This window comes from Cryptococcus neoformans (assembly GCF_000091045.1).
Source record: "Cryptococcus neoformans var. neoformans JEC21 chromosome 2 sequence".
Lineage (NCBI taxonomy): Eukaryota > Fungi > Basidiomycota > Tremellomycetes > Tremellales > Cryptococcaceae > Cryptococcus > Cryptococcus deneoformans.
Genome location: NC_006684.1, coordinates 957518 through 983712, shown reverse-complemented (window position 1 = coordinate 983712; position 26195 = coordinate 957518). Strand labels below are relative to the sequence as shown.

Sequence of the window (26195 nt, the reverse complement as noted above, 5' to 3'; positions counted from 1 at the left end):
CCGACCACCGATCGCCGATCACCCGACCAGGTTGCGTCTTTCGGAGAAAAGCAGTAAATTAACGAATAGAAATGGAAGGTGGAGGCTCTCGGTGGAGGCAAGACCGACCGAAGCAGCAGCTCCAACCATTAATCCACTTTCTCACTACGATCCTCTAGTGATACCAGTTGATAATTCCTTGAACTCTTATCAATCATGGCATGGTTATCAAGTGGGCGCACCAATGTTGAAGTATGTCGCAACTCTCACATCGGCCTTCAAAATGCATTGTCACTAGAGTGCTGGGTGCTGAACGTTTTGCATTACTATTAGCTTATTGAGAACATGAAAAGCTCTGGCTTAATTCACTCTTCTCGGGTGGCAGCTGTGAGTCTGTCCTATTCAAAGCTCTGTTCAACATGAAGCCTACCTATTGTACTTTCCCTCTCTTGTAGGCTATGATGAAGGTGGATAGAAAACACTATGTACCACTTCGTACATTTGCCTATGAGGATTCCCCTCAGTAAGTGACCTGGTGTCGTTATCAACCTTTTTACGAACGTCATTATTTCAGGAAAATCGGATTTGGAGCAACTATATCCGCTCCTCACATGCATGCTCATGCATGTGAAAACCTCCTTGAGCTCCTGCCTCAGACCCAGAATGGTGGGGAAGAGCCTCCTCGGATCTTGGATGTGGGAAGCGGATCTGGTTACTGTAAGCTTCACGCATTTCTCTGGTTAGTCCATATCAAGCTCATACCTATCGGTAACCAGTGACGGCCGTCTTTCACTATCTATCACCCAAGTCTCTAGTTGTTGGCATAGATCATATTCAAGGTCTGGTATCTCAATCGATACGCAACCTTGCCGATGATGGAGTCAAAGTCCTCGACAAGCATAATGTTGAAGGCGGGGGGGTTCTGATGCTTTGCGGTGATGGGCGAAAAGGATCAAAAGAATATGCTCCCTTCACGGTCATTCACGTTGGAGCAGCTGCTCCAGAATTTCCTGACGAGTTGGTAGACCAAGTGGGTTAACTCTTTTCGAGACTCCCGAGGTGTAGACGAACCTAAACAACGTTATCTATAGCTAGCCAAGCCTGGGAGGATGTTTATTCCTGTTGGAAAAGGATCACAAGGTTTGCATTTTCCTCAGAACTTTCAAGCAAGATTTCTGATAGACGAGTTAGATGTGTGGCAAGTCGACAAGTCAGCTAACGGTGACGTGACCAAGAAGAAACTGTTTGGAGTCATGGCAAGTGCAGTTTAATTAAGGCCCGTGCATTGCGCTAATGGTAGATATGGCGAAAAGTATGTTCCCCTTACGGATGCTGACAAGCAATGGCAAGAATGATCATTAAATGTGTGCGGCCATTGAATATCTTACGGCATGAGTGCGTAATATTCTGTATTATTATGAATTGACTGTTGTGTGAAGTACAAAACATGTATCAATTTTTTTGTTAATCAGCACTTCTTATGGAGATGGAGACGCCTGGTTGGGATTACGGTATACATACCGTGGAGCCATATACATGGAAACAAACCTCGAAATGCTACACAAGTGGTATCTATTACATTCGCGTCCTAGTTTTACTACTCTTTGCAGGCGATACAGAATTCCCCAGCGCCACATATGCAAGCTGACAGATCACCAGAGCAGCTTCTACTTCACAATTCTATCTCTCAACTTTTTCACCATACTGGTTTTCCTCTTCAGTTCCTTGGTTTCCCTCAAGTCCCCACTATCCAACGTATCTGAACCGGATCTGACCTTCTCACGTCTAGACCAGTAATCATCAAAGTTAGGCAGAACGGGAGCAACGGGAGGGGCTGCCATTACCCCTCTCGGAGAAGGAGTCGCACCATAAGAAGCTGAACGAGTATGGTGTTCAGCTTCTCGCTGGAGTGCTCGAATAGCACGACCCTTGGATGAAGGAGATTCTACAATAGTGTAGCCATCTGGAGCGGTGCTGGGGATCCCTTCTCTCTTTACAGCGCCGTTCACCGGACTTGGCTTGTCATCCCCAGCTACAGCAATCAAACTTTCTTCACCGGAAGTGATAGGAACTGATCTTGGTGACTCAGCCTGAAAAGAAGATGTGAATGTTGCGGCAGATGAAGCGGATCTCTTATTTGAAGGCGGCCTACCGGAGCCCTTGTCGAACAGATGAGGATAGCGGGCAGCAGTTGCGGATCCTGCAGGAGATACAACATCATCGCTCGGAGCCTCAGATGGCATAGGCGAAGGTTCGCGGTTGGGCGAATAAGGTCGATTGTCACGGGACTGGCCACGGAATGGTATATTGGGATTTTCGCGCTACAATCGAAGAGAAAACAAATCAGCCAACATGATCTCCACGCAATGATTATATTCAATAGCATATGTCAACGATTTGATATACAAAAAGAGGATGTGAGGCTTCTTTTCAACAAGTCACTTGACGCTACAGTATGCGCGCTGTGTATTGAAAGCCAGCTTTTCTTCCAACAAAAGCGCATCTATTCCCGCGCAAAAAAAAAAGATACAAGGAATGAAGGTTTTAGGCTACGCTCTACTTTCCGAGCTTCACCACCCCGCCCTCCTTTCGTCACGGTATAACCCCAAGCCATTACCTTCTGCTGCTCCGTGTCCGCCATGCGATGACTGCGCGTCCTCCAGTTCCGACTCTGTTTCCTCCAACACGGGAGAACCCGTCAGGCTAGGACTGCGCGCAGACGTCGAGATAGACGATAAACGTCGAACGTTGGGCGTCGTTTGCTGACCCTTTTCGGCCGCCGCGATCCCCGACAAACCTGTACTCATACTCATACTTCTTCCTCCACCGATTCCCAGCCTCCCATTACTTCCACTGGAAAGTGTGTGTTCAGATTCGGGTTTATGACGCACCATAGTTTTGATCTTTTGCATCAAGCTTTTAGTTCGCTTGATCCCGCCGGGGGGAACATTTGTTGCTGTGACGACGGCACGAAAAGGTGGGGGTGATTCTAGGGTGGGCGACATTGAATCTTCTTTGATGGAAGGAGTTCGAGGATCGCTACCAAGCCTGAATCCTGGAGATCGAATGCTGCGACCGATTGGAAGAGGCGCGGAAACAGACTCAGGGAAATAGTCATCATCGGTAACTATGTATAGCGATCCTTGATTAGTATAGACGCATCTCTCGGCCACGCATGCGCTTACCATCAATGGGCCCATCGTTGGGTGTGCCTCCGTAGTCTTCAAATGGCTCGGCTACGGGGCGGTGAGCTTTTATGCTTCCTTCTAACAAGCCGGCTTACGAGTATCAATTCCCCAAGCTGCTTTCAGAGCCTTTCTCTTGGATTCCCTCTCTCTCTGCCTTTCAATCCTGGCAAGGGTCGCCTCATCCTGCGGATCTTCCTCCCCTATGTTGGGGAAATACCCACCGTCTTTCGGTACACTTGTGGAGTATTGACCGGTGAGACCTCCACCAGCTGATCGACGACCAGTAGAGATTCCTCGCGAAGGACGGCGCCGGTCAGATTCAGGAATGTCTCTGGGAGTATCCTTTGCGGGGGGAGCAGGAGGAGATAAAGAAATGGTATTGGGTCCACGAGGTGGCACGACGGGGCTTGCTGATTTGTGAAATGCCTTCATGGGGGCTTTAGTTGTGGGGAGGTTGGCGTTGCGAGACGGGGCAGCGGCATCATAGGGACCAGCGCTACGTAAAGATTAGTACTTTTCACATCCGCTTTTGTCAGGTCGACCTACTGATGCCACACTGTAAATCATATACATCAGTCTCGAGTTGCAAAAGATTCAAGATCACGACTTACTAGCACTTCCCAATCCGGTAGGATCCCATGTATCGATAACATCTGCGTGTCTACTCCCCTTCTTCTCATCAACCCCTTTCCTCTGTCCTTCCGTCAAAGCCGCCATGGCGGGCGCATCACCTGAAAAACCGTATGAATTGGTTGAAAGAGAACGTCGCGTGCGGATTTTATTTGTGTGACCTGAGGGTGGGCTGGACCCAAGAAGATAACTGGTAGATGAGCTCGACGTTGTAGTGCTATAGAAAGATACGGTCAAATAAGGCGAGAGGAATGTCGAAGCAGAGATTGAGATATGGCAGTTCGATAGCGAAGGTTGATTATTCCGTATGTGGGAATGATAGAGATAAAGTAATGTGAAGTGTTTTCGTTAGCTACAAGTCGCTTTTGATCTACGGGTGACGAAAAGAACAAGAGATGCGAAGACTATAGCAAAAAGTGGCGACCTGCAGGCGTGGTGAGACATCCTTCGGCACCTCCTTTGATTCTTCCCTCCAGCTTTCTGTCGCAAACTCATCCCGACATTCCAGAATGCCAGGCGAAGACAGGCGACTGGCCAAGGGAAAAGCCGAGCACACCACCAACAACTCTCAAAACGATGGGACGCATCCTAGCACAAAGAAAAAAAAAGACATGAAACCCACCCAGTTTGTGCCCTTGAAAACTTGGTCCTTCTTGGGTGGACAGTACCATTTTCCTCTAGAGTAAAATTCCTGAAGCCCGGAGGCTTGACAGGCCCTGTGCCGACAGGCTCAATCTCATCCTCTTCAAAGGGATTCTGCAGTTGCTGCATCCTTGCAGAGGGAAGCGCCGGTTGATCTGAGGCTGGGCCGGAAGCCATAGCGTCAAAATTGTCGACTTCAGGCCAAGATGGTGACACCTCGTCGTAGGATGGCTTGGTGGGATTAAAAACGTCGATAGGGCGCGGAGGATTAGGAGACGGTGTGCGTCGAGTGCCAGTATGGGTGTATGGGTCGTCAGGCGGTTGAGCGGACGAATAAGAGTTGTGACTTTGGTTGGAAGAGGGAGAGGATTTTATGCGGACTGAGTCGCGTACTGCTTCTGCCAGGTCTTGATTGATGTAGTCAGAGTTGGGAGACAGGAACTGATCCTTTGGCGGCGGTCGGGGGAGCATGTTGAAAGGGCTGGATGGGAAACAGCTGGCGCTTCCTTTGTTGTGCGTTGCAGGTTAACGTGGGATACCGAAATGGCAAAAAGAGCGGGAAGAGCGGTGGGTGTGTGTATGTGTGAAAGAGAAGACGGAGAAGGTCTGCAACGACGGACTAAAAGGCGCTCGTCGTTAGCGGGGCGTGTGGGGACGCGTCCGGGGACTAAAGAGGCTTGGCTTGCTTTCAGCTTGTTGTCCCTCAAACTTCGATGCGTCAAAACAACAAGATGTGGTTTATTCCAAGCAATACCTCACAGTATTCTATTTAGACCATGCATTCTCAGTGGGCTCCGGCATTCTATCTGCCTCCCCATCCAGTGCATCCTGTATTTCTGGCCTTTCAATTGTACCTTAACCGCATCGCGCCCACTGCCGACCCAAGCCCGCCCAGAAAAAAACCACAAACGAACTCCAGACCCTGATTTCTATTGCTATTTCTGCGTTGGCCCCATTTCTGTTTCCGGTCCGAATCGTCTCAGTTCCACCAGGACCATTTTGCATCTTATGTTAATGGATAACAGTATGCAAACGCTCCAAGGCGCATTCCTTTGTTGAATCTCTAATTCCCCACCCAGCAGCTGGTTTACGAAAGGTTGGGGATACCTCTGCAAGTACTCATAGGATGAATGGGAACTTCGGTAAAACAGGCAAAAGCGTGAGGACGTCAGCGTCATCATCCTCGTATGTCACTGCCCAGACCCCGCCATATTACGGCGGTCCAGTTGTCTTCAATATAGAAAGAAGGTTTACACTATTTATAAAACCAAACGGTAGGAACGTAGCACGAAATAACAGTCAGTTCTTTTCCTTCTTCGATCATCCATTTTCGCCACAGGTGACCGCCACTACCTTCGCCAGTGTCATGTGCCATACATATGACACTGCTGACTACTGGCCTTATTGATAAAGTCATGTTCTTTAATGATGGTATCCTTTTTTTTATGAGAAACAGCTCATGATACGTGTTGTTGTCGCGAATCGCAAAACAGGAAGAAGCCCAGAAGGGCCGAAAACGCAATACAAGAATGTTAATTAATGACCTCTTCAACATATACGTATGTCAACCATGTGGTCAGCATGTTGTTGCCGTAATGTCGTACTACACGAATGGAAGTTGGATGTCATTCATGTATGGCATACAAGGACAGGAAAATCGTGAGTTTAAACGTTATCTAACCGAGTGACTGCTGCTATCCGCTTGGCTATTAAACTGTATTAAACTTAACCTGTCGGCTGTAGCGGACCCAATGCTACATCACTGCAGCGATGAATGACCAGGAGACGACGCCTTACCACAATGCTTACTCATCTTAATGGATCAGAGATCAAAGAAGAGCAATTTCATCTCGATAACCGATGATGAATGTCGATAGTATACCCTGTACAAACTTTTGATGGCTTCTATACATAGTAATACACATTATTACACCGCGCTTTCCTGTCAAAGCAGGTCTCAAGAGCCCTAAAGATCATCGAGTATCAGCTTCCTTTCACTTCGACACGTTTGAGATCCGCTCAGTGGGCCGTAGCCTCTCAACAGTTGGCGATCCCAGCCTTCCAAAGAAATCGCCCCTCAAACCACCAGTTTTAAATTTTTTTGTTGGCACCAATCCTCGCATCACGACCTGTAGCTTTGGTCTTGAAGCTGATTCGGCGTCGTCTTGCTATGCATCGCGGACCCCACGTCTCACTTGAGAGCTCGAAAAAAAGACGATCAGGCCTCGAGATCCATGATGCAAGTGACTACCTTTGTCGACCTCGTCCTGAAGGATAAGGGGGACAAAGACGTTTGTCTGCCCGGGCCTTTATTACTCTCTTCACTGATCTTTGACGAAAGCAATCAGAAACCGGGCTCTTTCTCCATCCTATGGACTGCCACTGCAGATTGCCAAGGGAATGGGAAAGATGGATATTATATACGTCCTTACGCCTTTTACGCCCTGTCTCGTAAATCTCGATTGACAGGGAGAGATAGATGGACGCCTGGGGCCCGAGAGGGATTTGGAGGCTCACACCTTTTACTAGAAGACATCATTGCGGCTACGAAAAGTGGACTTACAAAGCTATATATTTCTCCAAGGTTACCGCATTATACTGTCATCCCATGAACGCGTTTCGTTGTACGATATTTCGGGTGCCGACTCGGCGGATTGTTGCTGTCTCGCTTCTTCGGCTGCTTGTGAATCTACAATCACCGCCCACACTGAGGCTTTCACCTATTATGACACGGTGCTTTCGCTCAGCAAAGTATTCTTGAACCCTTCATCATATTACTGACCAGTGTGAGAACCAAACCCATTCGCTTCTCTAAAGTTCGCAGTTCTGCTAATAGCGACTCATTGGGAGATTCGGCAGTTAACTTTGCCAAGCTGGCAGCCTATTTAGAGTCAGTGAGATGTTTTCAGGCGTTGAAGTCGAGAGAGCGGCAGACGTACACGTTTCACTTTGTCGCTCAGTTTGGCAAATTCCCACAGAAGCTCCTGCTCTAGTTGTGAAAGCTGACTATTATCTGCGCTGGAGTTGATGGTCAGCCATGTCACTTGCGCTGGCTATTTCACACACTATGGGTTAACCGTGTTTATAGACATGCTGCCTTGCTTGTTGATAACTGACCGACGCGTGCATCGCTGTAGCCGCCGTTGCTCACTCTTGTGTTTTGCAAGTAATGCTATAGTTACGTAAACGCTGGTGTGCGGGCGGTGCCTGCCGGTGGCCGAGGAATGGGCCGATGCGTGCAGAATTCCAAGAATAATAACGCACAGGAGCAAGAGGCGGCGTTGTGTTGTTGTTTTTGCCCGAAATTTACCAAACAACATCTATCCGTATCTAGTCTTCCCCTGCCCGCGCTGCTGCCCCCCAGCCTTCCCCGGCCTCCAACGCCACCGCCTTAACCATCCGCACGTCCCCCCAAGTACACCGCCTGTTCATTGCCTGCCCGAACATCTCCTTCGGAGCATCTCGCCACTCCGTTTCCTGCCTCCGCCTATTTCAACTCGTCTCTTGCAGTAGCCCCACTCTCCTTATCGCCACCATGGCTTCGTTTTTCCCTTACCAACACGCCTACGCCCACAACTCTACAATGCTCTCGAGCATTACTCCTACCGCCCTCCATGCCCCTTTCTACCACACAACTCGTCCCAATCTTCTCTCATTCATGTCCGACAAATACGTTTCACTTGCGGCCCCCGTGCTGGCTTATTGGCTGTACTCATTCTTCTTCCATTTTCTCGACACGGCCCAATTCTCCTATTTTGAAAAACGCAGAATACATGACTCGCCTGAAGTGCTGGCGCGGAACAAAGTCACAGTGGCGCAGGTGATCAAAGCGGTCATTTTGCAGCATGTCATTCAAACAGTCCTAGGCATGTTCTGGCTTGAGGACGATGAAGTGATATTCAGAAGAGAAGTTATGAAGGACCATCTTGCGGCCATGGGTAACCTAGCGCCTTGGGTGGCCGATGGGGTTTTGCTCGTGCTTGGAAGAAGAATAGGAGAACAGGTGCTGAAAAGCAATGGTGAAGCAATTGTTCGTTGGGTGTACTGGTGGGGCATCCCTGCTTTGCAAATGCTTTTTGCCTTGTGAGTAATCTCTTGCGGTTTAACAAAAACATTTTACTAATGTTGAACATAGCTTTGTGATTGACACTTGGCAATATTTTTGGCACCGATCCATGCACACAAATCACTGGCTCTATCGCAACTTTCACTCCCACCACCATCGTCTCTATGCCCCTTATGCTTTCGGCGCTCTCTATAATCACCCCGTGGAAGGCTTCATTCTTGATACTCTCGGTGCCGCCATAGCCGAAGAGGTTTCTTTCATGACCATCCGACAAGCGACTTTGCTCTTTACGGTCTCGACTCTCAAAACCGTAGATGATCACTGTGGTTACCGACTATGGTGGGATCCTTGCCAGCTCTTCTTTGCCAACAATGCCGATTACCATGACATCCATCATCAGGGCTACGGTATCAAGTCCAACTTTAGCCAGCCATTTTTGTGAGCAAAGGATTTTAAACCGCCAAGCAACAATACTGACTACCTCTCTGTAGCACCAACTGGGACAAACTGCTTGGGACCAGAATGACTCGCGAAGAGGCCGACTCCAAGGGGCGTTGGAGGAGTGTCGGAGGTGAGCATGTCTTGGAACAAGGACCGGCCAAGAAGCTGGACTAAGTGTCGAAGTCGTGTCTGTCATGGGGAGTTGGGTTCCTTTCATATCTTCAATTCATCTGTATAAACATTATTCACTACATCTTCATATCATATAATTACTTTCTCCTTCCATGGAGTCTGGGCCCTTGCTGTAGGGTGGGGGTTAATATCATTGTGTTTACATCTGCTCCAAGGTGATTTCCAACTTTGCGGGTGGGATGAAATGGCGGAACGGCCTGTGTGTTGGTTTTAAGACTAAAAAACAGACATCGATACAAAGGACGATGCCTGTTGTCGCCTGTACACGGACTGTATTTTATTCCATCGTTGATGTCAATGATGTCGGTCGTTGCCATACAACCCTGTGATACCCCGATGATCGGCCCATCCTCATGCTGGAAGAGAAGCTGTGAACTCCTTCATCCGCCCTCCACCAAAACGGCAACAGCCCACTTTTCAGCCACTTACTATAGAACCGTAACTTTTTCCATCATAATTCGTTCTTTTCCTTCCTTTCCACTTCTTCCATAATGTTACACACTTCATCCTTTCACCCTTTCCCATCTTCCATCACTCCTGTCCGAGTTTGTTCAAGCCGACTACATAACGGATCCCTTATCTCCTTTATCCGGCCACAACAGGTCAGCACACAAGTAGGAAAAAGACGGGGCAAGTGCGCAAAGGATATGAACGGTCCTCTTTGTGCGGCAACCTTTTGAGGTGGGACAAAGCAGGCCACCCTCACGACCTGTTATAGAAAGGTGACCCAATGGATGGGACGACGCTTGGAATACCAGCTTGACTATTCATTCTCCTTTCGGCTTTGCTAAACATCATAAACACTTGGCTGAGCTTCCAAAATCTCAGCAAGACACCGTTTATCGAAGCTTACGTTTTAACCTCGCCTAAGCACAGCATTGAAACAGAGTCAACCAATGCACGAAAACCCTCAGCACCCATCCGACAAATCTCTATCCAACATCTTTGATCCCGTCCGCTCGCGGTCCCCTGCCATCCCCTCTGAACCGGCACCGGCGTACTCTGCCCTGCCCAATTGTGATACCGATTTTTTTCTTGCACCAGTTCTGGGAGGCAAAGTGGGTGATATCGAGCTTGTGACCGTGGATGACAAGAGATTCTTGGTACATAGAAAATTACTGGAGCAGGAGACTGTCTTCTTTCACATCTAGTGAGCCTCGAGGTCTCGTTTTGAAAGATGATTCGAGCAGCTGACAGAAAATTGCGTAGCTATGGGTTTGTCCCAATATGGCGGTTGAACAATGTCGGATCGACGCAATCGACTCAGCCTCGTGTAGTACCAATCGAGTTGCCATCGAACTCTCATCGTCCGGCTCAGTCTCGAGAGCGCGACGCAACGCCGCTTAGCAATATCCTTTGTCTCCCGAAACTTCTTGCAGCTCACTTGTCCCGATCTCCAGGAGCAGCTTCCTTGTTAACTTCACACCAGCGACAGAATGGGGATAGTCCATGCGATGATCTATCTGCTCCCTTGATTACCAACGAACGTATCCCAGACTCACCTCCTCCAGCATTCCAAGACCTTCCGCCTCTTCCCCCTCCAAAAGACGTTACGGCGCCTACACCTACCTCATCCCCATACACATGGGCTGTACCAGAATCTTCCACCGTGCTCACCGCCTTCCTTTCTTTGATTTACCCTTCGGGGATCATCTCTGCCTCCCCCACGAGCCTGCTGACATCGCTCGAGCTGACTGGTCGAGTTGTTCGTGCTGCATTGGGGTACCAAAGTGCAAAAGCGCTCAGCACTGCAAGAGACCATATGGTACACTGGGTAGATGAGAGTCCTGTGCAGGTTTATTCAATGGCCAGCTTCTTTAAATTTGGAGATTTGGCGAGGTTGGCTAGTATCAAAGCGGTCAGTGTGCCACCGTCACAATGGCCAGAAGATGCCAGGGTGTTGATGGGCCGCACTTCGGCTAGCAAGTTGGTCGCGCTTCATAGCACAAGGTTATCAAGGCTGAAGCAGATCTTAAATGGACCCATGGAGGAGGACGAGCATGCGCATACGTGCGTGAGATTCCCTATGGCCAGGGACGTGTGGAGGAGGATGGCGGGAGAGATAAGCAGGAAGGTGTGCGCCGACAGTGACCTCATTGAGTTGTTGGACGTTGACCTGCGAGGGGGTCATTGTGGAGAATGCCTTGTACTGCTTGGGCGGAGTGTGCAGAGGTGTTTGTACGAGGCGAGAGAATTGCCCAGCATGATCTGATAGAGTATGATGTTTGTATTTATTACGTAATATTCATGATCGCGTTTTTTCGCGTGAGAAGTCAGATGAATGAAACCACGTACACACAGCTATTACATATATAATATAAAGCTAACAGAACATGAAGGAAGTTCTAGAACGTGAAAGACTATTGCAGCCAAGGAGATGAGATCCAAGGAGATCACAGAAAAAGAAGCATAAAAAGGTTACGGAAAGTGGAAGACTACTACAGCCAATAATATTAGAAGATCAGATGCAAAAACAAAAGATCGAAGAAGATACAGAGGAGTGCTCCTGGAGGGTGAAACGCAAGATGAGACTCGCCCACGCAGCAGATTCGTCTCGACGGAATCAACATGGCAAGTTTATGAAAATAATAATCCGTTTCGAGGCGGTGCTTTTTTTTGCAGGTGCGGTGATTCGGTGCATGTATGCCATAAGTATGCTCGGGGTGATATTGGAGGTGAGAGACATGCATGGGCCATAGAAAAGAGACTATTATGCATGGGACCGGCTCATATGCATGCCGGACTGGCGATGAGGTAAGAGGTAACACCGACCGTGAGCCCAAAGATACATAGTACGTAGCGGCCTCCACCTTGATTCTTCTTCTGTCTGCGGAGGCGCGTCTTCGCACTTCGCCGCGGTAGGACGAGCATAATAGTCTCTCTGCTCCAGCTCCGCTTTCTCCCACGGCTCCCTTCACTTAACTATTCAATTTTTTGCTTTCACACCCCCCTTCCATCCCTAGAGCTATCCTGGCAAACGATTCCATCTCCAAAATCCTTGGCCAAGATGATGATCCCTCGTTGGAAATACATCGCCATGGCTGGAGGATTAGTGGTCAGTCCCCAGCTAGTCCATCGTCCAGTGAAAACAGGTGTTGATATCCCCTACAGTTCCTCCTCCACGTCATCCTATCCGTTCATCCTACTTATCGAGAGAAAACCTCATTCTTGAACCTTTTGCCGCAACAAGACGGGTGGCGTGAAGGCCAACCACCTCCCGAATCCTCCATCCCTCCAGTCGTTGGCGATCTGGCAGAAAATGAGGCCGCTTTGGAGGGAAGAAGAAGAGCTAACGCAGTCTTTGTCGTTTTGGGTGAGTATCTCTCTACGATGTCTGTAAAAGGTTGTCTCGCACAATACTTACTTACGACTCGCTGCTTAGCCCGGAATTCGGATTTGTGGCCGTTCCTCGACTCTATGCGACAGATGGAGGATCGATTCAATCATTGGGCTAAATATGATTATGTTTTTTTGAACGAAGAGGTAAATATTCGTTTTTGGTCGGAAATAGAGACAATGGGCTGAAATTGAAATTGTTAATTCTAGGACTTCTCTGACGAGTTCAAGCGGTACACTCAATCAATGACCAAAGCCAAATGTTACTACGGCAAGATTGATCCCGAACATTGGTATCAGCCTGAATGGTAAGACAGATATGGTGTCCCCCTTTGTCAAAATCTCTACTGATGATTTTCATCGTAGGATTGATGAAGACAAGGCTAGCAAGGCTCGAGAGGAAATGATCAGGAAAAAGGTCATTTACGGTCACTCTGTCCCTTACCGAAACATGTGCCGCTTCAATTCTGGCGTACGTACGATTCCTGCGAAACTTCAACAAGAGGCTAACGGCTCACTAGTTCTTCTTCCGACACCCCCTCCTGGCTAATTATGATTACTACTGGCGAATCGAACCCTCCGTCAAGTTCTTTTGTGATCTCGGTAAGTCAAAGAGCTCTCTTTGTTAAACTTGCCTTTGCTGATATCGTGTTACCGCTAGCCTATGACCCCTTCCTTGTCATGCAGGATCAAAATAAGGTGTACGGCTTCACCATTTCCCTGTTCGAGTACATCGAGACCATTCCCACTCTTTGGGACGCTGTCAAAGGTAAGATGATGTGGCACGAAATCTGACAGTCGCTGATGCATGAAATGAAGAATTCATCGGAGAACACCCCGATTATCTTCCTGAAGGCAATGCAATGCAATTCCTAAGCGACGACGGCGGTGAGACCTACAACAAGTGCCACTGTGAGTTTGAATGTATCTGTACTTCAATGTAATGTGTAACTGATCATTGGCACAGTCTGGTCCAACTTTGAGATTGGAGACCTTAACTTTTGGCGATCTCAGCCTTACATGGAGTTCTTTGATTTCCTTGACAAGAAAGGTGGATTCTACTACGAGCGATGGGGAGATGCGCCCGTGCACTCAATCGGTGCCGCGCTCTTCGCTAAGAAGGAGCAGATCCATTTCTTTGATGACATTGGCTACAGGCACGAACCATTCCAGGTAAGGGAATCCCCTCCGGATTATTCGTGGCGCTGCTCCTGACAATCATTGTAGCACTGCCCTCAAGGTGATGCTCATACCAGGGGTAACTGTTGGTGTGATCAAGCCAATAACTTTGATTGGGAGTGGTAAGTTGTTGTGTGGATTTGGCGCCTTTGCATGTAAACATGCTGATTTTGTCTTCATAGGTACTCTTGCACTAAGAAATATACAGAAATGTTCTAATATGTGTATTTGCATGAATTTAACGCGCTTGGCTTATCAGCAAAGAGATTGGTTGGCGGAAGATCAATCCATGAACACAGGTCGCAAGGCATATAGCTACTAACTCGTCCTCGCATCCAGATAAATTGTCCTTACACAAGCCTGGTACCTTCTGTATTCTATCTTCATATTCGGCAAATATTCTTGGTGCTGGATTCTCCCTCAATTCCTTAATCAAAAGAGAGTGGCAACGCCCGCGCCGAGGGCGCCAACAACCATCGCACCACTCCCAATCACCCATTCAAAGCCAGCAGGCAGTCCAGCAACCTGGAAGCCCGCACTTGATTCTGTCGAGTTACTTGAAGAGTTGCTCGTGCCACTTGCATTTGAATTAGCGCCTGAAGCCGTTCCACTTCCCTTGCTAGAAAGGGCAGATCCGGTTACGGATGTTGCTACAACATCCTCCTTTTCAGAGGAGCCGCTCACACCAGTAACGGCAGACGAGGCAGTGGCAACGGCAAGAGTTTCTGACGCCGTAGAATCGGCACTAGTATTACTAACAGTAGCCGCATCGGTAGATTCATCATTGGCAGCAGAGCTTGTGGCATCGCCAGAGATGGCAGTACCAGTGGAGTCTGCGCTGCCATCTCCCGATTCAACAGCCGAAGACTCAGAACTGTGAGCAGAGACATCAGTTCCTTTGAATGTGCGCAACTGTTGCAAAAGGATTGAAAGTCACAAGGATGAACGAATACGTACGTGTCGCTGCCGCCATTCTCGTTCTGAGGCAAAGAGTATGCCGCCAGGGCTGTAAGGAGAGAAGCAAGAATGACAGAGTTTTGGAACCTCATTCTGTATTGTTATTTTAATTTATTTCAGCCGGCTGATTGACAATGATAGACTGGTGGCTGTTTGATTTGCGTAGTCTGCTACAAAGTAAATTGTGCTTTTGATTCGCTGATTATACCACCAGACAGATGCGGTTGAAAACGGAAAGAAGAGAAACAGCTTCCAATAATGCTCCTTAAATGTCCTCCTTGTGAATAACGACCTCACATCACCATTGATTCATCTAGAAACATGAACAGAGACTGTCGTTCAAAGGAAAGCTCAGACTTCGAAGATAATATTTGCCACATGCAGAGACAGCAGAAAGGAAGGAAAAACATCATCAGTCATTTAAGACGCGTAGCGTGGGTAATCCGTAGGGGGAAAAGAACAAAGGTTGGTAGAGAAAGGATCAGAAAGAAGATCATTGCATTTTTTCCATATGGGAGACTTGACGTTTCCTGGTAGTGGTAGCTGAATAGCAATGACAAGTGATGGAAAAATTTCCTCTGCCACTGCCGCTGCAACTTAGTGTGGACAGTATGGCTTACCACCATGATTGGACATCCTTCCTCCAAAGAGAGCAAAGAAGATAATAATGTAATGATATCAAGAAGCACGCGCTTAGCGGATGGGCTGTCCCTGAGGCTGGTTATCACTTTAGCCATTAGCCCGATTATATGTACCTGTTGAGCCTCTCTCCAAAGCATGGATGTCTTTTTCATAATTTACGACTGAAATCTTGATAACATTAGGAATTAGAACGACAAAGACTCGCAGGATATAGACAGAGGAAGTACGCAGAGTGATATACAATAATATATGGAGGTATCACAATTATCTTTTGCCGCAACCGCCAGCTTTTCAAGTAAGGAGTCTTCCGGAAAACCTACTTTATACACCTGTGTGCAACATGCCGTTCATTAGATAACCTGGGGACGAAAGGTGTGGTCCTGATTTGAAGGAGGCTAACTTCGATTAGATATCTTGCCTGCTGTGACAAAGGACGCTCACAGTATTCCGGAAGAGGGAAATCCATAGGGGTAGGCCAAGAGACAGACGGATCTACAAGGTCATGAGGAATGGCTCTCATACGTAGCCACTCACCCATAGGGAACATGCCCATCATCATACTCTGGTTGGGTAGTGGCAAACTCGCCATATTGATTTGGTTATGAGCTTGCAATGGCATTTGAGGCTGATGATTGGCTTGAGATGGTTGAAGATTGACATTCTGCCTTACATCCATAGGCCTCCCGTTTCCGAGACCGGCTTGATGGCTGATACGAAGAGACTTGTTGACTCGATTGAAGTTAACACCTCCATGTGAGTTCGTAGGTTGACCCATTGTGTTATGGATAGCTGAACTCAAAGGTCGTGGGGCAGGGAAATCTAGCTCAAAAGGTCAGTCATCGATAACGCCCCTCATTTGGACAAACCTTGATTGTTTGGATGAAACGGATTGCCCATGATCGATGCAGCTAGAGTCGAAATGACTTTCTTTCCTTGAAATGCACTACTCGGATTGTTAATCACAATATAGGCTCCCCAAAACACAGACTGAGAGTACAATCAAACATATGAACTCACTTGCATTGTAACCATTCGTTCACCTTCAAAGAATTCTCCTTGCTATGGCAGTTCAACACCGCTTGCCTGCGACACGACGGCTGTGGGTAAATCTGGATGTCATCCCTGGAATTAGACTACCAACCCTTTGCTTTTCCCGTTAACCTTATGTTCCATGAATAATATGTCTTTCTCCTCAATGACGACACCCAATTGAGCGCATAATTCCACCAGATCTCTATCCGATGTCCACTTTGGAACCAACGTTATTCAATTAACGGATAGCATCTAGCGGTCAAAAACTTTCTACATACCCAGTGAAGATCATGGAGGACGACCGAATCGATTTCTTCAACTCTTGGATCTAACCCAAATACCTTCTTATTCGGACCACCCTTCCTTGAGAAGGAGATTTCAGACTTTCCTGTGGGGTGCCCAGCTCTGTTGGACCCCTGTACAATATATCGTCAGCTGACAGTATACAGAGTGCGCAGAGCTGATCCTCTCACACCTTTTTGGGGTAAGCTCCTAGATGCTAAACCATCATGAACGAGTGAATATCGCATGCGAGACGATACAGAACAAAACATCCACAATTGTTTGAGTACGAGATTATCACAGGCAGGAGCCGCCCGTTAGCTTGGATAAGAGGGGGAGAAAAGGCAGGCTAGCAAGCGCGCTTACCTCATACAGAGGATAAGTATGGTCGGCGGCGTGATGAATGGCGCCGCCAAGATCGACTTCACTCTGGAGCGATGAATGAATAATAGTAAGTTCCATAGAGAGTGCACCTACCTGGGAGAAATATTGCTGGTAATCCATACTGGAGATTGAAAAGACGGCGCAATCCAAGGCGCTTGGTGAATGATGAGGACTGAAGATAACGGTCCTTGGGGAGGAAGATATCTCAAAATGGAAAAGGAAAAAAAAAGAATAGAAAGAAAGAGTGGAGCGAGGTGTACGTGCAAGTTGACGTGGACACAACAGAAAGTGGATTGGTAAATAATATGTTAGTAGTAGTAGATAATAGATAGTGGGTTAGGTATACGCTAACGTAAAAGCTATTGATGCAGTGCAGCCATGCAGTGCCCACGAGGCGGACAAGCGCGTCGAAGCGGTGTGAGTATGATGGTTAGCCTCCATCAGATGGTGATCCGTGCACCATAGGTAGCTTTCAACTTCCAATTGTCCAGTAACTAGTAAGCCAAGGGCTGACCGCGATGCATTCTGACGTTACATGACCGAATGAGGCAGTCATATAACGCCGTCCAACTTCATCTTCTTTATTTCACCCGAGCTGCAGCCGAGTTCTGTTAAGACTTCCTCAGTATGTTCACCCAAGTACGGCGGTGGGCGATACAACTGCAGAGGGAATTTCAACAGGGAGCTCCATACTGGGAACTGGGACGGTTTACCTTCGGTTTGCTACCATCATATGTGACGGCTGGTGCTGCAAGCTTGATCTTACCAGCCCGAGGATGCTGCAAACTGTCAATCGTACGCCTAACCTCATACTAACTTGAAGACTTACAATCACTTCTTCTACTACCTCTCTCGCTATAGCTTGTGGATGCGAGAATGTTTGAGCGATATTGTTGATTGGTCTGATGGCCAACGCATGAGTTTGTAATAAATCAGCACGAGCTTACACTCACGCAAACGGTAGTCTAATATCTGCAGCGTTAGCACAAGAAGGGCCCAAAATGACAGACTTGCCCTTTTCCTACGAGTTTCTGGCACCATTCCTCGGTTGTTTTTTCAGAGAGAACTTCCTCAATAAGTGCGATCATGACATCTCTGTGCTCCACTCTCTTACGGTTACTAGAAAATCGGTCGTCATTTAACCAATCAGGCTTGTTAAGCACGGCAGACGAGCAAAGAATCGCGAATTGGGAATCATTGCCAGCCGAGAGCATTATAAAAGAATCCTTCGTGGGAAACACTTGGTAAGGGACTATGGAGGGGTGCGATGTGCCCCAACGGGTAGCTTCTTCTCCCGCAATGAGATAATTGGCACCTATATTGCAGAGAGAAGCAATCTTTTGAAAGCCAGGATGTAAGTGTGTGGAACATGTGGAACACAACGGTCTAGAGAAGTATACTCGCCTGACTTTCAAACAGACTACACTCAACGCGAGAGCCTTTCCCTGTCTTCTGACGCTTCAAAAGAGCTGCCAAAATACCGGACTGTGCATGGTGCCCAGTCAGGACGTCTGTGACCGCCACCCCAACCTGTTGTGTATTAATTTTTTTAAACAGCTACGCCTGTGTAAAGCCATCACCCACCTTGACAGGTTTACCGCCTTTCTCTCCCGTGATATGCATTAGTCCTGCTTCAGCTTCAATAACAACGTCGTATCCCGGTGACTGAGAATAAGGTCCGGTTGATCCATATCCTGATGAATATCTCATCAATTCAAGCTCTCAGACACCCATCAGTTCATAAAAAAGATCACCTGTAATGGAGCAATAGATTAACCGGGGATTCATTTCTTTCACTTCTTCCCATGAGAGACCGAATTTTTTGAGTTTTCCTGGGACGCTGGTCTGTGTTAATTACGAGTACAATTTCATCCAGACGAACTGAAAAAGGCTCACTAATTTTCTACGAGTACATCTGCTTTTTCGATCAATTTTTTGATGATTTTTTGTCCTTCTGCAGATTTGAGGTTAAGCGTCAGACTGGTTAAATTGTCAACTTATTTCTGCTTTAGGTCCTGTGCATTAACCCTCACGATCGCTTGTTTCTATTGGCTTGCAAAAAGTAGGCGGATTCAGGAGGAAGATCAGGCCTTGGATAACCCTCAGGTGGGACTGGGGCAGAAGGAGGGAGCCATGAGCGTGTGTCATCACCGTTCTTAGGCGATTCAATCTGTGAGAAATAAACAAAGATAAGCATACGATTCCCCATACCCTTGGGATGAATTACCTTAATGACATCGGCTGTACACGTCATCTTATTATATTTAACTATGTATCTAGCACAGATTGTGACTTACCCCCAAGATCAGACTGCAGGTCATTATGCATTGCTCTGTTAGTGCGCATTTCAAGTTCATTTGCAGATACTGGAGTCACTGTAGAGAATACTCACAAGCATCATTGTGGCAAGCGGCCCAGCAAGAATCCTTGTCAAGTCTACAACCTTGATACCAGCGAGTGGCCTATCATCATTCACAATGGCTGGAGTAGAGAAGCCTCGCAGGCGTGATACTGAGGATGCGTAATGTTGCACACCGGATCGTGCTAATAAAGTCTTGCCAAAATGCAAGGGTTGAATCCTGAAGAAAGCCATACGTAACATGTGTCTCTATCGCGGGATCTCAACAATTAGCAAAACTTTTGACTGATGTAAACATATGTTGCTGCACATGAGAGTAGATATGTTTTGTAGACGGACAGAATGCGTGTGGTTCACTACGTACCAACTATGGGGCAGATATACACCAAAGAAATACTGCAGCGATGGTGTCTGAAAGGCCGGGGGGCAGATGTGAAACGAGAGAACAAGGCGACGAGAACACGAACGATGTCGTTTAAATAAATATAGATCACCCGGATCGGATCTCAGAGATGGCAGCGATCAGCTCATGAAGAAACTCGGCATCTCATTATTTAAGTTCCTTCCCCCCTGTCCCCGGACCGCTACTTTTATTTGAGTATTTATATCGGATAAGTCCGAGAGTGATCCGGAGTTTCCGCCGGAAATGAAAATAAGGCTTGAACCGCGACTTTCTTGCTGCTCCGTCCAACGAAGCCAGAGTTTAGTGAGTTCACGCATTAAAGCCCATGGCACATATCCTGTTACACATTCGTGATTACATATTCCACACTTTACTCATATTGTCTTGATCGTCTCAATGATATACGACAGTTGGAACCGAAATAAATGTCCGCCATACACTCCTAATGCTCAGCTTCATCAAGATTCCGGATTCCCCATTCCTTTCTCAATCCTCTAGCGAATCTCTTCACGCCCTCTTCCATTTCATCTGCGGTAGAGAGAGAGAAGCTCAACCTGACAAAGATCCTTTTAGATTCTTCGTCTTTAGACCATACCGGCCCTCCAGGTGTTTTGAAGTAGCTAGACGGGGCTACCATTACTTTCTCTCCGATGAGAGTGTGAAACACTTTGTCTGAAATCTCTTCAGGTGAGAGAGTGGATAGCTGGGGATGGGATTCAACTCGCAGTCGTACCCAGAGGAACATCCCTCCAGACCCATCAGGGCATTCAGCCGCTTCTGCAGGGACATATTTGCGAATGAGAGACACCATAAGATTGGACCGCTTGGAATATGTATCTGCAAGGGAAGGGAGTAAGCTTTTTTCGTCGGGCACAGAGTCGAAATTTACCCGAGATGTGGGGAAGATAATCCCTTTCCAGCCCTTCATGGCCGCCCCATGCCTTGATCACAGCGGAGATGGAAGCAACTGCAAAACCTGAAGGTCCATTCTGTCATACGGATTAGAAGGCTGATCGAGAGATCATAGGGTTTCACACTTACGGAGCTCGCTTCTGCCTTTACCATGATAGTGGTTACCAGCTCCTTCGCTCCTGTGATCCAACCACACCTGCTCCCAGGGGCTATGAATTTAGAAAAAGAGTCCAAGCGCACCACTCGACCATCAAGATCCAAGGACAAGAATGACGGAATTAATGGGGTGTCCGCTCCATTGGGCCTTACCTGAAGGTAGCAATCTTTCCAGCATCTGGTATTAGCCAGGTGCCTTCATATACATGGTTGTTTAGATCCATGAGAACATACAAGGATCATCCTCAATGATAAGCAAATTCCATTTTCGACAGACTGCGTATATTTCACGTTTCCTGGAGGCCGGGTAAGTGATCCCTGAGGGGTTTGAGCAAGTGCTATAAGAAGTCAGATGTCATCTAAAGCAGAGAGGGGGTACGTACGGTACAATAAGGATAACTTTCGGCTTTGGACCGCCTCGAGCTTCGTCGTCCCATTCGGCCAGTATCTTTTCAAGTGCGCTGGGGACAATTCCTTCACCATCCATTGGAACACCAGCACATTTGATGCCGAGTGACTTGTAATGAGTTAAAGAGCCTGGGAAAGCTAAAAACAATCTTAGCCTGGAAGTAAAACATTGAAGGGCTACATACCAAATTCTTCAAGTAGTATAGAGTCTCCTGGGCTGCACAGTGTTCTGACTACCCCATCCGACGCATCCGTGTTACCAGCGGTGGCGAGAACCTGCCACTGGTTTTCAGGGTAGGGGGGATCATGTATTCTTTTCACGTGCTGAGTGAGCCAGTCAACAAAGTATGGCAAACCAAAGTTCGATGAATATTGGAGATCCCGCGCGAGATCAGGGATTAAGGGCTCAGTCACACTATTGAGCTTCGTAGGCGGGATATACGGAGCCAAAGGATAGAGACTGGTTGGGTCATTGCCTGAACTGCGTCAGTTGACGCTTCTAGCATCATCGTACTCGGGTCTTCCTTACTCACTCTCATACCCGGGAATGAAGATAGACTTTTTGGCGAATGGGACAGACAGCGTCATAGCGTTGACTGGCCAGGTGGATGGATGGGGTAAGCCTCCTCCGAACTACAGCGTGGGCAAGCAATAATGGTCAGCTTCTTATATTCCTACAAAAGTCATTACGGTGTTTGTCTTACACTGATCATACCAGGGATGGCATGAAAATACCTGAGATCTCTCAATGGAGACCTTACTCGTCCCTTCGCCTCCTGACTAAGGAAAGATTGATAATCGAGCTTAACAGGGACGGCTGCAACGGAGGGCATCGTGAAACGTTGTTTGGGCGAATGATAGTCGTCTAGAGATATAATGGAATTTTCGGTTCTCTGTTTCCTAGTCTCAATATATTATCACATAATATATATATGCGTGTATTGTGGAAGTAACGCTACTGATATAATAAGTACTTAATTATGTATCATAGCGACAGATGGCTCCATGATTGCTCATCATCATTTTCACCTGAATGATGAAAAAGCTCGTCGGATATGCCCGAAAAAGGCACGAGTTTTGCCTATTAATTATTGCCTAATCATCATCACAGCAGATAGCGAGATTATGGCGGCCTGACACCTCTTGACTCCCGTTATAACGAAGATATACGAGGGTAATAGGCTGTACTTCGTTCACTGCTTCTCGGAGTTCCGAGATCGTGCCAGACTCCAGGCTACGCACGGTTATAGCGGTCGAACGAAGATCGCTTGAATTGCCGCGTCGCATTTGGACTTGAATTGGTAACCATGATCAAAAGTTGAAACTGAAGAAAGATGAAATAAGCTGGTAAAAATAGTAATCCAGCTGTTGTTTTTATGCGGGACATTTTTTTGATTTACTCGCTGAGACACCCCTTATAACGGCTATCTAACGCGTACGGTGAGGAGCCGGCCATGAAGTAAGGGGCATCAAGCAAACAAATAGTAGAGCATAAAAGTACCAAGAAATGTGTAGTAGTAGAACGAATGTGTGCCGGGCTGGGCAGCAGTAGAAGGATGGACGATAACATTGAAAAAAGCGATTCTATTATAGATTGGAAGACGTTCATCTGATCTATACAAATGCCCGACCATACATAATACATGATGATAGTGAGTGTTCATAAATAAGAATCTGATTTTGATGCTTCATTATGGCAGTAGAATACTACTCGTCGTCACATGTAGGTAATAGCTAATACGAATCTAGCCTTCTTCCGAATTCCCCCTATCATTATTGTTTATCATAATCTCGTTTTAGCCTCAGACTGCGTAGACTAAGGGCCTGACAAGGAAAGCCGTACTGCCTGCCAAAACTCTGACGGGCACTTCACATTCTACAGACTCGGTCCTTGATTCGTACCAGTTAACAGCTTCTTCGTTTTTCACATCACTTTTGCTACCGCTGGTTGACGACGCGTTTTGGCGGTGTCGAGGAATCATAGGAGTGATACCCGTCGAAGCAGAATAAAATATGTTGTCTCCCTCGTCGATGTTTCGAGAACGCTGAATGGGCAACAGATGGACTCCTGAGCTCTTCATTGTCCCTTTTGTGTCGACGTCACTCTCAGACTTTAGATTACTCTCGCCTGTCTTTCTTTTCCAATCACGAGGAGGTACCCCTACAGTGAAATTCAACTTCAGTTTCCATTGTAAGCCACCCTTTTCCCCCTCGCCGGCCGCCAAATTGAACGCTGGCGTTGCATCTGACGGTATGTCAAGCGAAAAGGCTAGCCTCTGGGCACTCAGGGCGTAGAGGGTATGATGCTCTGCGTGTAATCGGTAAAGGGGGGGCTGGGCTGAGCCTCTTGAGGAAAGAGAAGGTGGAAGGAGAGGCTCAGGGATAAGTTCATGGGAAAAGAGATAGGCCGAGAACTTGAGAACGGGAAAAGGCGTTTGAGGCTTATTGAATGTTACTATACCGAGTACGGATTCCCCCAATCTATATGTAGTTTTCACAAGCGTAAGGATCGCCACAGACTCTCCATTCTTTTCAATATCGTAGGAAGCTGTCACTTTATTGTAAGATATTGCTCTTTTCCAAATAGCTCTCAAGCACTTACCTTTAGCAGAATGTCGACTGAGGATTTCAACCGCTTCTCCGCAACTTTCAGCATCACCCATTTCGTCCGATAACCCATTGTCGCCTTCAATAAAGTTATCCTCTTTCAGTCTGATATTCCGGTCTTGCAGACGGCTTGCAGAAGAGGGTATGTCTAGTAGCTCCGTGGGTTGACTAGCGAGAACAGGAGGCAGGATCGGGATGCAAAATGCAGGGGATGACGGAGACGAAGTTCGAAGTCGATGGAGCGACTTCGGCGTACTGGGTGAAAGCGGGAGGGTGTTTATCTCGCCATCATTCAAAATTTCGAGTAGATGCAATGCGTACGCTTGAAGAGATTCGCTAGTGTCTACAGACTTAATACGAAGCTGATCTGGTATATTTGTCTGTCTCCGTTGCACAGGAATTTGGGCCCTTCCCTCTCGTACATAAGGCGATTGAAAGTCGACAGAGTTTCCAACGTCTTCGACGTGCCCCTCGTCCTTATTTTGTATGATCGGTTTCAGGACATCATATGTGCGCAACGGATTCCCCACTGCGATTTTATTTGTCAGCCCACGCACCCTCATTGAGAAATTCACGTACGGGATACATTGGCCCATACCCGGATTGGCACGACGATGTCCTTGGACTTTTGCCGATGATCACCTCCGGGCAAGGCCACGCTGAGGGATACCACAAGATCATAAGAAAATCGAAAGGCTCGACCTCGATGAGCCGGGGGAAGATTTGTTGGAAGTTGTAGCGTGTAGTTGACTGATTATGTAAACGTTGGCGACAGTAGACACAAAATCCGGGACACTCACACTCTTTAGTTTCCCCTTCTTTCAGCTTCATATCGACGGCAAGCAGACTTCTAGTTGTCTCTAGCACCGGTAGATCCTTCAAGTTCCAGACTCTTTTCCGTTCTTCCTCTAGACTTCCCCCACTTCCACCTGTTACTAGATCCTTTGCTAATCCGAATAAACTACCTGTCAGACTTGGTTGAGTTGAATTGCCGATTGTACCAGTTCCAAAACTAAGCTGCCAACGTGAGGAGCCAGAGGGTCTGCCAGCGACATTTCCTGACGAGTCCTGTGATGGGGTGGAGAGCGACCCTGACCCGACGGGCTGGTGTAACAATGCAGTTCGAAGCGGCAGTAGAGGATCTGGAGGTATATAAGCAATCGAAGGGTGAAAATGTCCTACAAGACGAGTATACGCCCAGAGCACTGTCGTTGTCCCTTTCGGTTCAGTTAGAGCATGTTCACGAACATGGGGATGTGAGGGAGGGGTAGGAAGGTCATCATTACTAATACCCATGTAAGAGGCACCATAGGCATTCTGATAAGAAGGAGCACGTGAATGTGAGGGTTTTACCGTTGGCGACGAACATGTCTCGTATGGCTCGATAGTTACTGCGCCATCAGCCGGATGTCGAGATTGGGAGAGAGAAGCGCTGCCGTTTTTAGCTACTGATGAGGGTCGCTCTGGTACAGAAATCAATGGCGGGGATGAAACCTCGGGAGAATCTCTAGAAGGTTCCCCGGAACGTTCAAGAGCGGAGGTATTGGCGATTGAGATTTTACGAGAATGAGGGTGTTTTGCTGGAATTTGAATCCCGCCTTGGGGGCGGCGCGTCGGCAGAGCTGGAGGCGCTGTGTAATTTGCAGTCAGTAGGGATTGGTAATTGCTTATAGTGTGGGGGTTACTTACTGTCTTTCCCTCCGCCCAAAGCCCATACCAGCTCTTGCGGGCTCATCGTGCCCTTTCCAAGGGCCAAACTTCTCGCCCGCCTAGTATGACCATTGCTCTTTATTGTACATTCAGATTCTTGGTTTCCCCATCCATCTGGACTTCGATAGTTCATCGGTCCCTCCCTTTGAGGGGAAGGAGATTTCTGCCACCCATGAGCTCGATTAACTGGATTCGCTCCCGGGCTATACGGATAGCCCAGGTCCTCGGTGGCGAACTGAGGAATGGAGACGACGGACGATGATGTACGTGAAGGACCCAGTTCGGCGCTCTCATGTCGTCTAGCGCTCACCAGGGGTGTCTCGGGAAGGTCAGGTCCTATTTGATTGAGTCGTCGAGGCAGCCGAGGAACAGAAGGTGAGTGTCGCGGGTCGGTAGACGGGAAATGCCGTATCTGAGAGGTGGCGGAGGCAAGGCTAGATGTGGAGTTCGTGGAAAGAGGCGCTTTGGGTGCGTCAGTATGCGGGGTCCTTGTATTGCGGAAAGTGATTGTAACAGAGAAGGTCTCTCCTGCGTAGAATGCTGATGCGGCAGGGGTGACTGTAAGTTCTAAATGGGGATCGTCGAGAAGAGGGCTGTGGACGCGGGCTGCGGGCTGCTGCTGTGGAGTAAAAGGGAAGTACGAGGGCATCTCTGCGGCGTTGTACAGGCGGAGGGCATGGCGTGTAGCTG

The 26195-nt window shown here is 47.7% G+C and overlaps 11 protein-coding genes and 1 pseudogene across 12 annotated transcripts; 4 read left to right on the top strand and 8 right to left on the bottom strand.

Annotated features, from left to right (window-relative positions):
- The first annotated feature begins 145 nt into the window (after positions 1–145).
- Positions 146–1529, top strand: CNB03250 (conserved hypothetical protein). The gene is made up of 9 exons (XM_024656551.1): positions 146–231; positions 313–366; positions 435–502; positions 554–696; positions 756–1009; positions 1071–1119; positions 1171–1235; positions 1293–1374; positions 1419–1529. Exons 1-8 carry the CDS (start codon positions 196–198, stop codon positions 1332–1334), a joined length of 711 nt encoding a protein of 236 aa, XP_024512167.1. The 5' UTR covers positions 146–195; the 3' UTR covers positions 1335–1374; positions 1419–1529.
- On the bottom strand, positions 1512–5197 carry CNB03240 (expressed protein). Its single transcript, XM_024656550.1, has 7 exons — positions 4420–5197; positions 3779–4014; positions 3714–3723; positions 3263–3663; positions 3165–3215; positions 2871–3106; positions 1512–2300 (listed from the first exon to the last, which is right to left on the bottom strand). Exons 1-7 carry the CDS (start codon positions 4908–4910, stop codon positions 1647–1649), a joined length of 2079 nt encoding a protein of 692 aa, XP_024512166.1. The 5' UTR covers positions 4911–5197; the 3' UTR covers positions 1512–1646.
- Positions 5198–6001: 804 nt separating this feature from the next.
- CNB03235 (hypothetical protein) lies at positions 6002–7553 on the bottom strand. Its single transcript, XM_024658642.1, has 5 exons — positions 7506–7553; positions 7379–7457; positions 7222–7320; positions 7003–7159; positions 6002–6405 (listed from the first exon to the last, which is right to left on the bottom strand). The coding sequence occupies exons 1-4, from the start codon at positions 7529–7531 to the stop codon at positions 7025–7027; spliced, it is 339 nt and encodes a 112-aa protein (XP_024514223.1). The 5' UTR covers positions 7532–7553; the 3' UTR covers positions 6002–6405; positions 7003–7024.
- A 175-nt stretch (positions 7554–7728) lies between these two features.
- Positions 7729–9618, top strand: CNB03230 (sphingosine hydroxylase, putative). The gene is made up of 3 exons (XM_568900.2): positions 7729–8522; positions 8575–8943; positions 8997–9618. Exons 1-3 carry the CDS (start codon positions 7975–7977, stop codon positions 9118–9120), a joined length of 1041 nt encoding a protein of 346 aa, XP_568900.1. The 5' UTR covers positions 7729–7974; the 3' UTR covers positions 9121–9618.
- On the bottom strand, positions 9065–11301 carry CNB03220 (annotated as a pseudogene).
- CNB03215 (hypothetical protein) lies at positions 9914–11398 on the top strand. The gene is made up of 2 exons (XM_024658632.1): positions 9914–10288; positions 10348–11398. Exons 1-2 carry the CDS (start codon positions 10035–10037, stop codon positions 11348–11350), a joined length of 1257 nt encoding a protein of 418 aa, XP_024514222.1. The 5' UTR covers positions 9914–10034; the 3' UTR covers positions 11351–11398.
- A 502-nt stretch (positions 11399–11900) lies between these two features.
- CNB03210 (alpha-1,2-mannosyltransferase, putative) lies at positions 11901–13912 on the top strand. The gene is made up of 11 exons (XM_568899.2): positions 11901–12193; positions 12250–12451; positions 12521–12621; positions 12685–12782; positions 12841–12946; positions 12996–13077; positions 13136–13243; positions 13294–13386; positions 13442–13647; positions 13702–13775; positions 13836–13912. Exons 1-11 carry the CDS (start codon positions 12146–12148, stop codon positions 13870–13872), a joined length of 1155 nt encoding a protein of 384 aa, XP_568899.1. The 5' UTR covers positions 11901–12145; the 3' UTR covers positions 13873–13912.
- A 173-nt stretch (positions 13913–14085) lies between these two features.
- Positions 14086–14825, bottom strand: CNB03200 (hypothetical protein; the record flags this gene model as incomplete). Its single annotated transcript, XM_568898.2, has 2 exons — positions 14611–14825; positions 14086–14527 (listed from the first exon to the last, which is right to left on the bottom strand). The coding sequence occupies exons 1-2, from the start codon at positions 14700–14702 to the stop codon at positions 14086–14088; spliced, it is 534 nt and encodes a 177-aa protein (XP_568898.1). The 5' UTR covers positions 14703–14825.
- A 554-nt stretch (positions 14826–15379) lies between these two features.
- CNB03195 (hypothetical protein) lies at positions 15380–17274 on the bottom strand. The gene is made up of 10 exons (XM_024658620.1): positions 17044–17274; positions 16933–16995; positions 16760–16783; positions 16563–16700; positions 16394–16500; positions 16270–16335; positions 16119–16195; positions 15787–16071; positions 15694–15744; positions 15380–15647 (listed from the first exon to the last, which is right to left on the bottom strand). Exons 1-10 carry the CDS (start codon positions 17068–17070, stop codon positions 15574–15576), a joined length of 912 nt encoding a protein of 303 aa, XP_024514221.1. The 5' UTR covers positions 17071–17274; the 3' UTR covers positions 15380–15573.
- Positions 17275–17368: 94 nt separating this feature from the next.
- Positions 17369–19826, bottom strand: CNB03190 (expressed protein). Of its 2 annotated transcripts, none has more exons than XM_568895.2 (14): positions 19620–19826; positions 19343–19558; positions 19248–19260; positions 19178–19191; positions 18984–19120; positions 18847–18930; positions 18705–18790; positions 18535–18644; positions 18355–18480; positions 17965–18287; positions 17904–17915; positions 17780–17852; positions 17664–17729; positions 17369–17610 (listed from the first exon to the last, which is right to left on the bottom strand). In XM_568895.2, the coding sequence occupies exons 2-14, from the start codon at positions 19550–19552 to the stop codon at positions 17503–17505; spliced, it is 1362 nt and encodes a 453-aa protein (XP_568895.1). In that variant the 5' UTR covers positions 19553–19558; positions 19620–19826; the 3' UTR covers positions 17369–17502. The 2 variants fall into 2 exon arrangements, with proteins under 2 accessions (XP_568895.1, XP_024514220.1); XM_024658610.1 differs by having other exon boundaries at positions 19674–19826.
- A 221-nt stretch (positions 19827–20047) lies between these two features.
- CNB03180 (conserved hypothetical protein) lies at positions 20048–22130 on the bottom strand. The gene is made up of 8 exons (XM_024656549.1): positions 21893–22130; positions 21722–21821; positions 21374–21664; positions 21164–21326; positions 21015–21118; positions 20754–20947; positions 20602–20701; positions 20048–20549 (listed from the first exon to the last, which is right to left on the bottom strand). Exons 1-8 carry the CDS (start codon positions 22019–22021, stop codon positions 20155–20157), a joined length of 1476 nt encoding a protein of 491 aa, XP_024512165.1. The 5' UTR covers positions 22022–22130; the 3' UTR covers positions 20048–20154.
- A 684-nt stretch (positions 22131–22814) lies between these two features.
- On the bottom strand, positions 22815–26194 carry CNB03170 (expressed protein). The gene is made up of 5 exons (XM_024656548.1): positions 25485–26194; positions 24596–25426; positions 24375–24545; positions 23791–24324; positions 22815–23736 (listed from the first exon to the last, which is right to left on the bottom strand). Exons 1-5 carry the CDS (start codon positions 26152–26154, stop codon positions 22991–22993), a joined length of 2952 nt encoding a protein of 983 aa, XP_024512210.1. The 5' UTR covers positions 26155–26194; the 3' UTR covers positions 22815–22990.
- Position 26195: the final 1 nt, after the last annotated feature.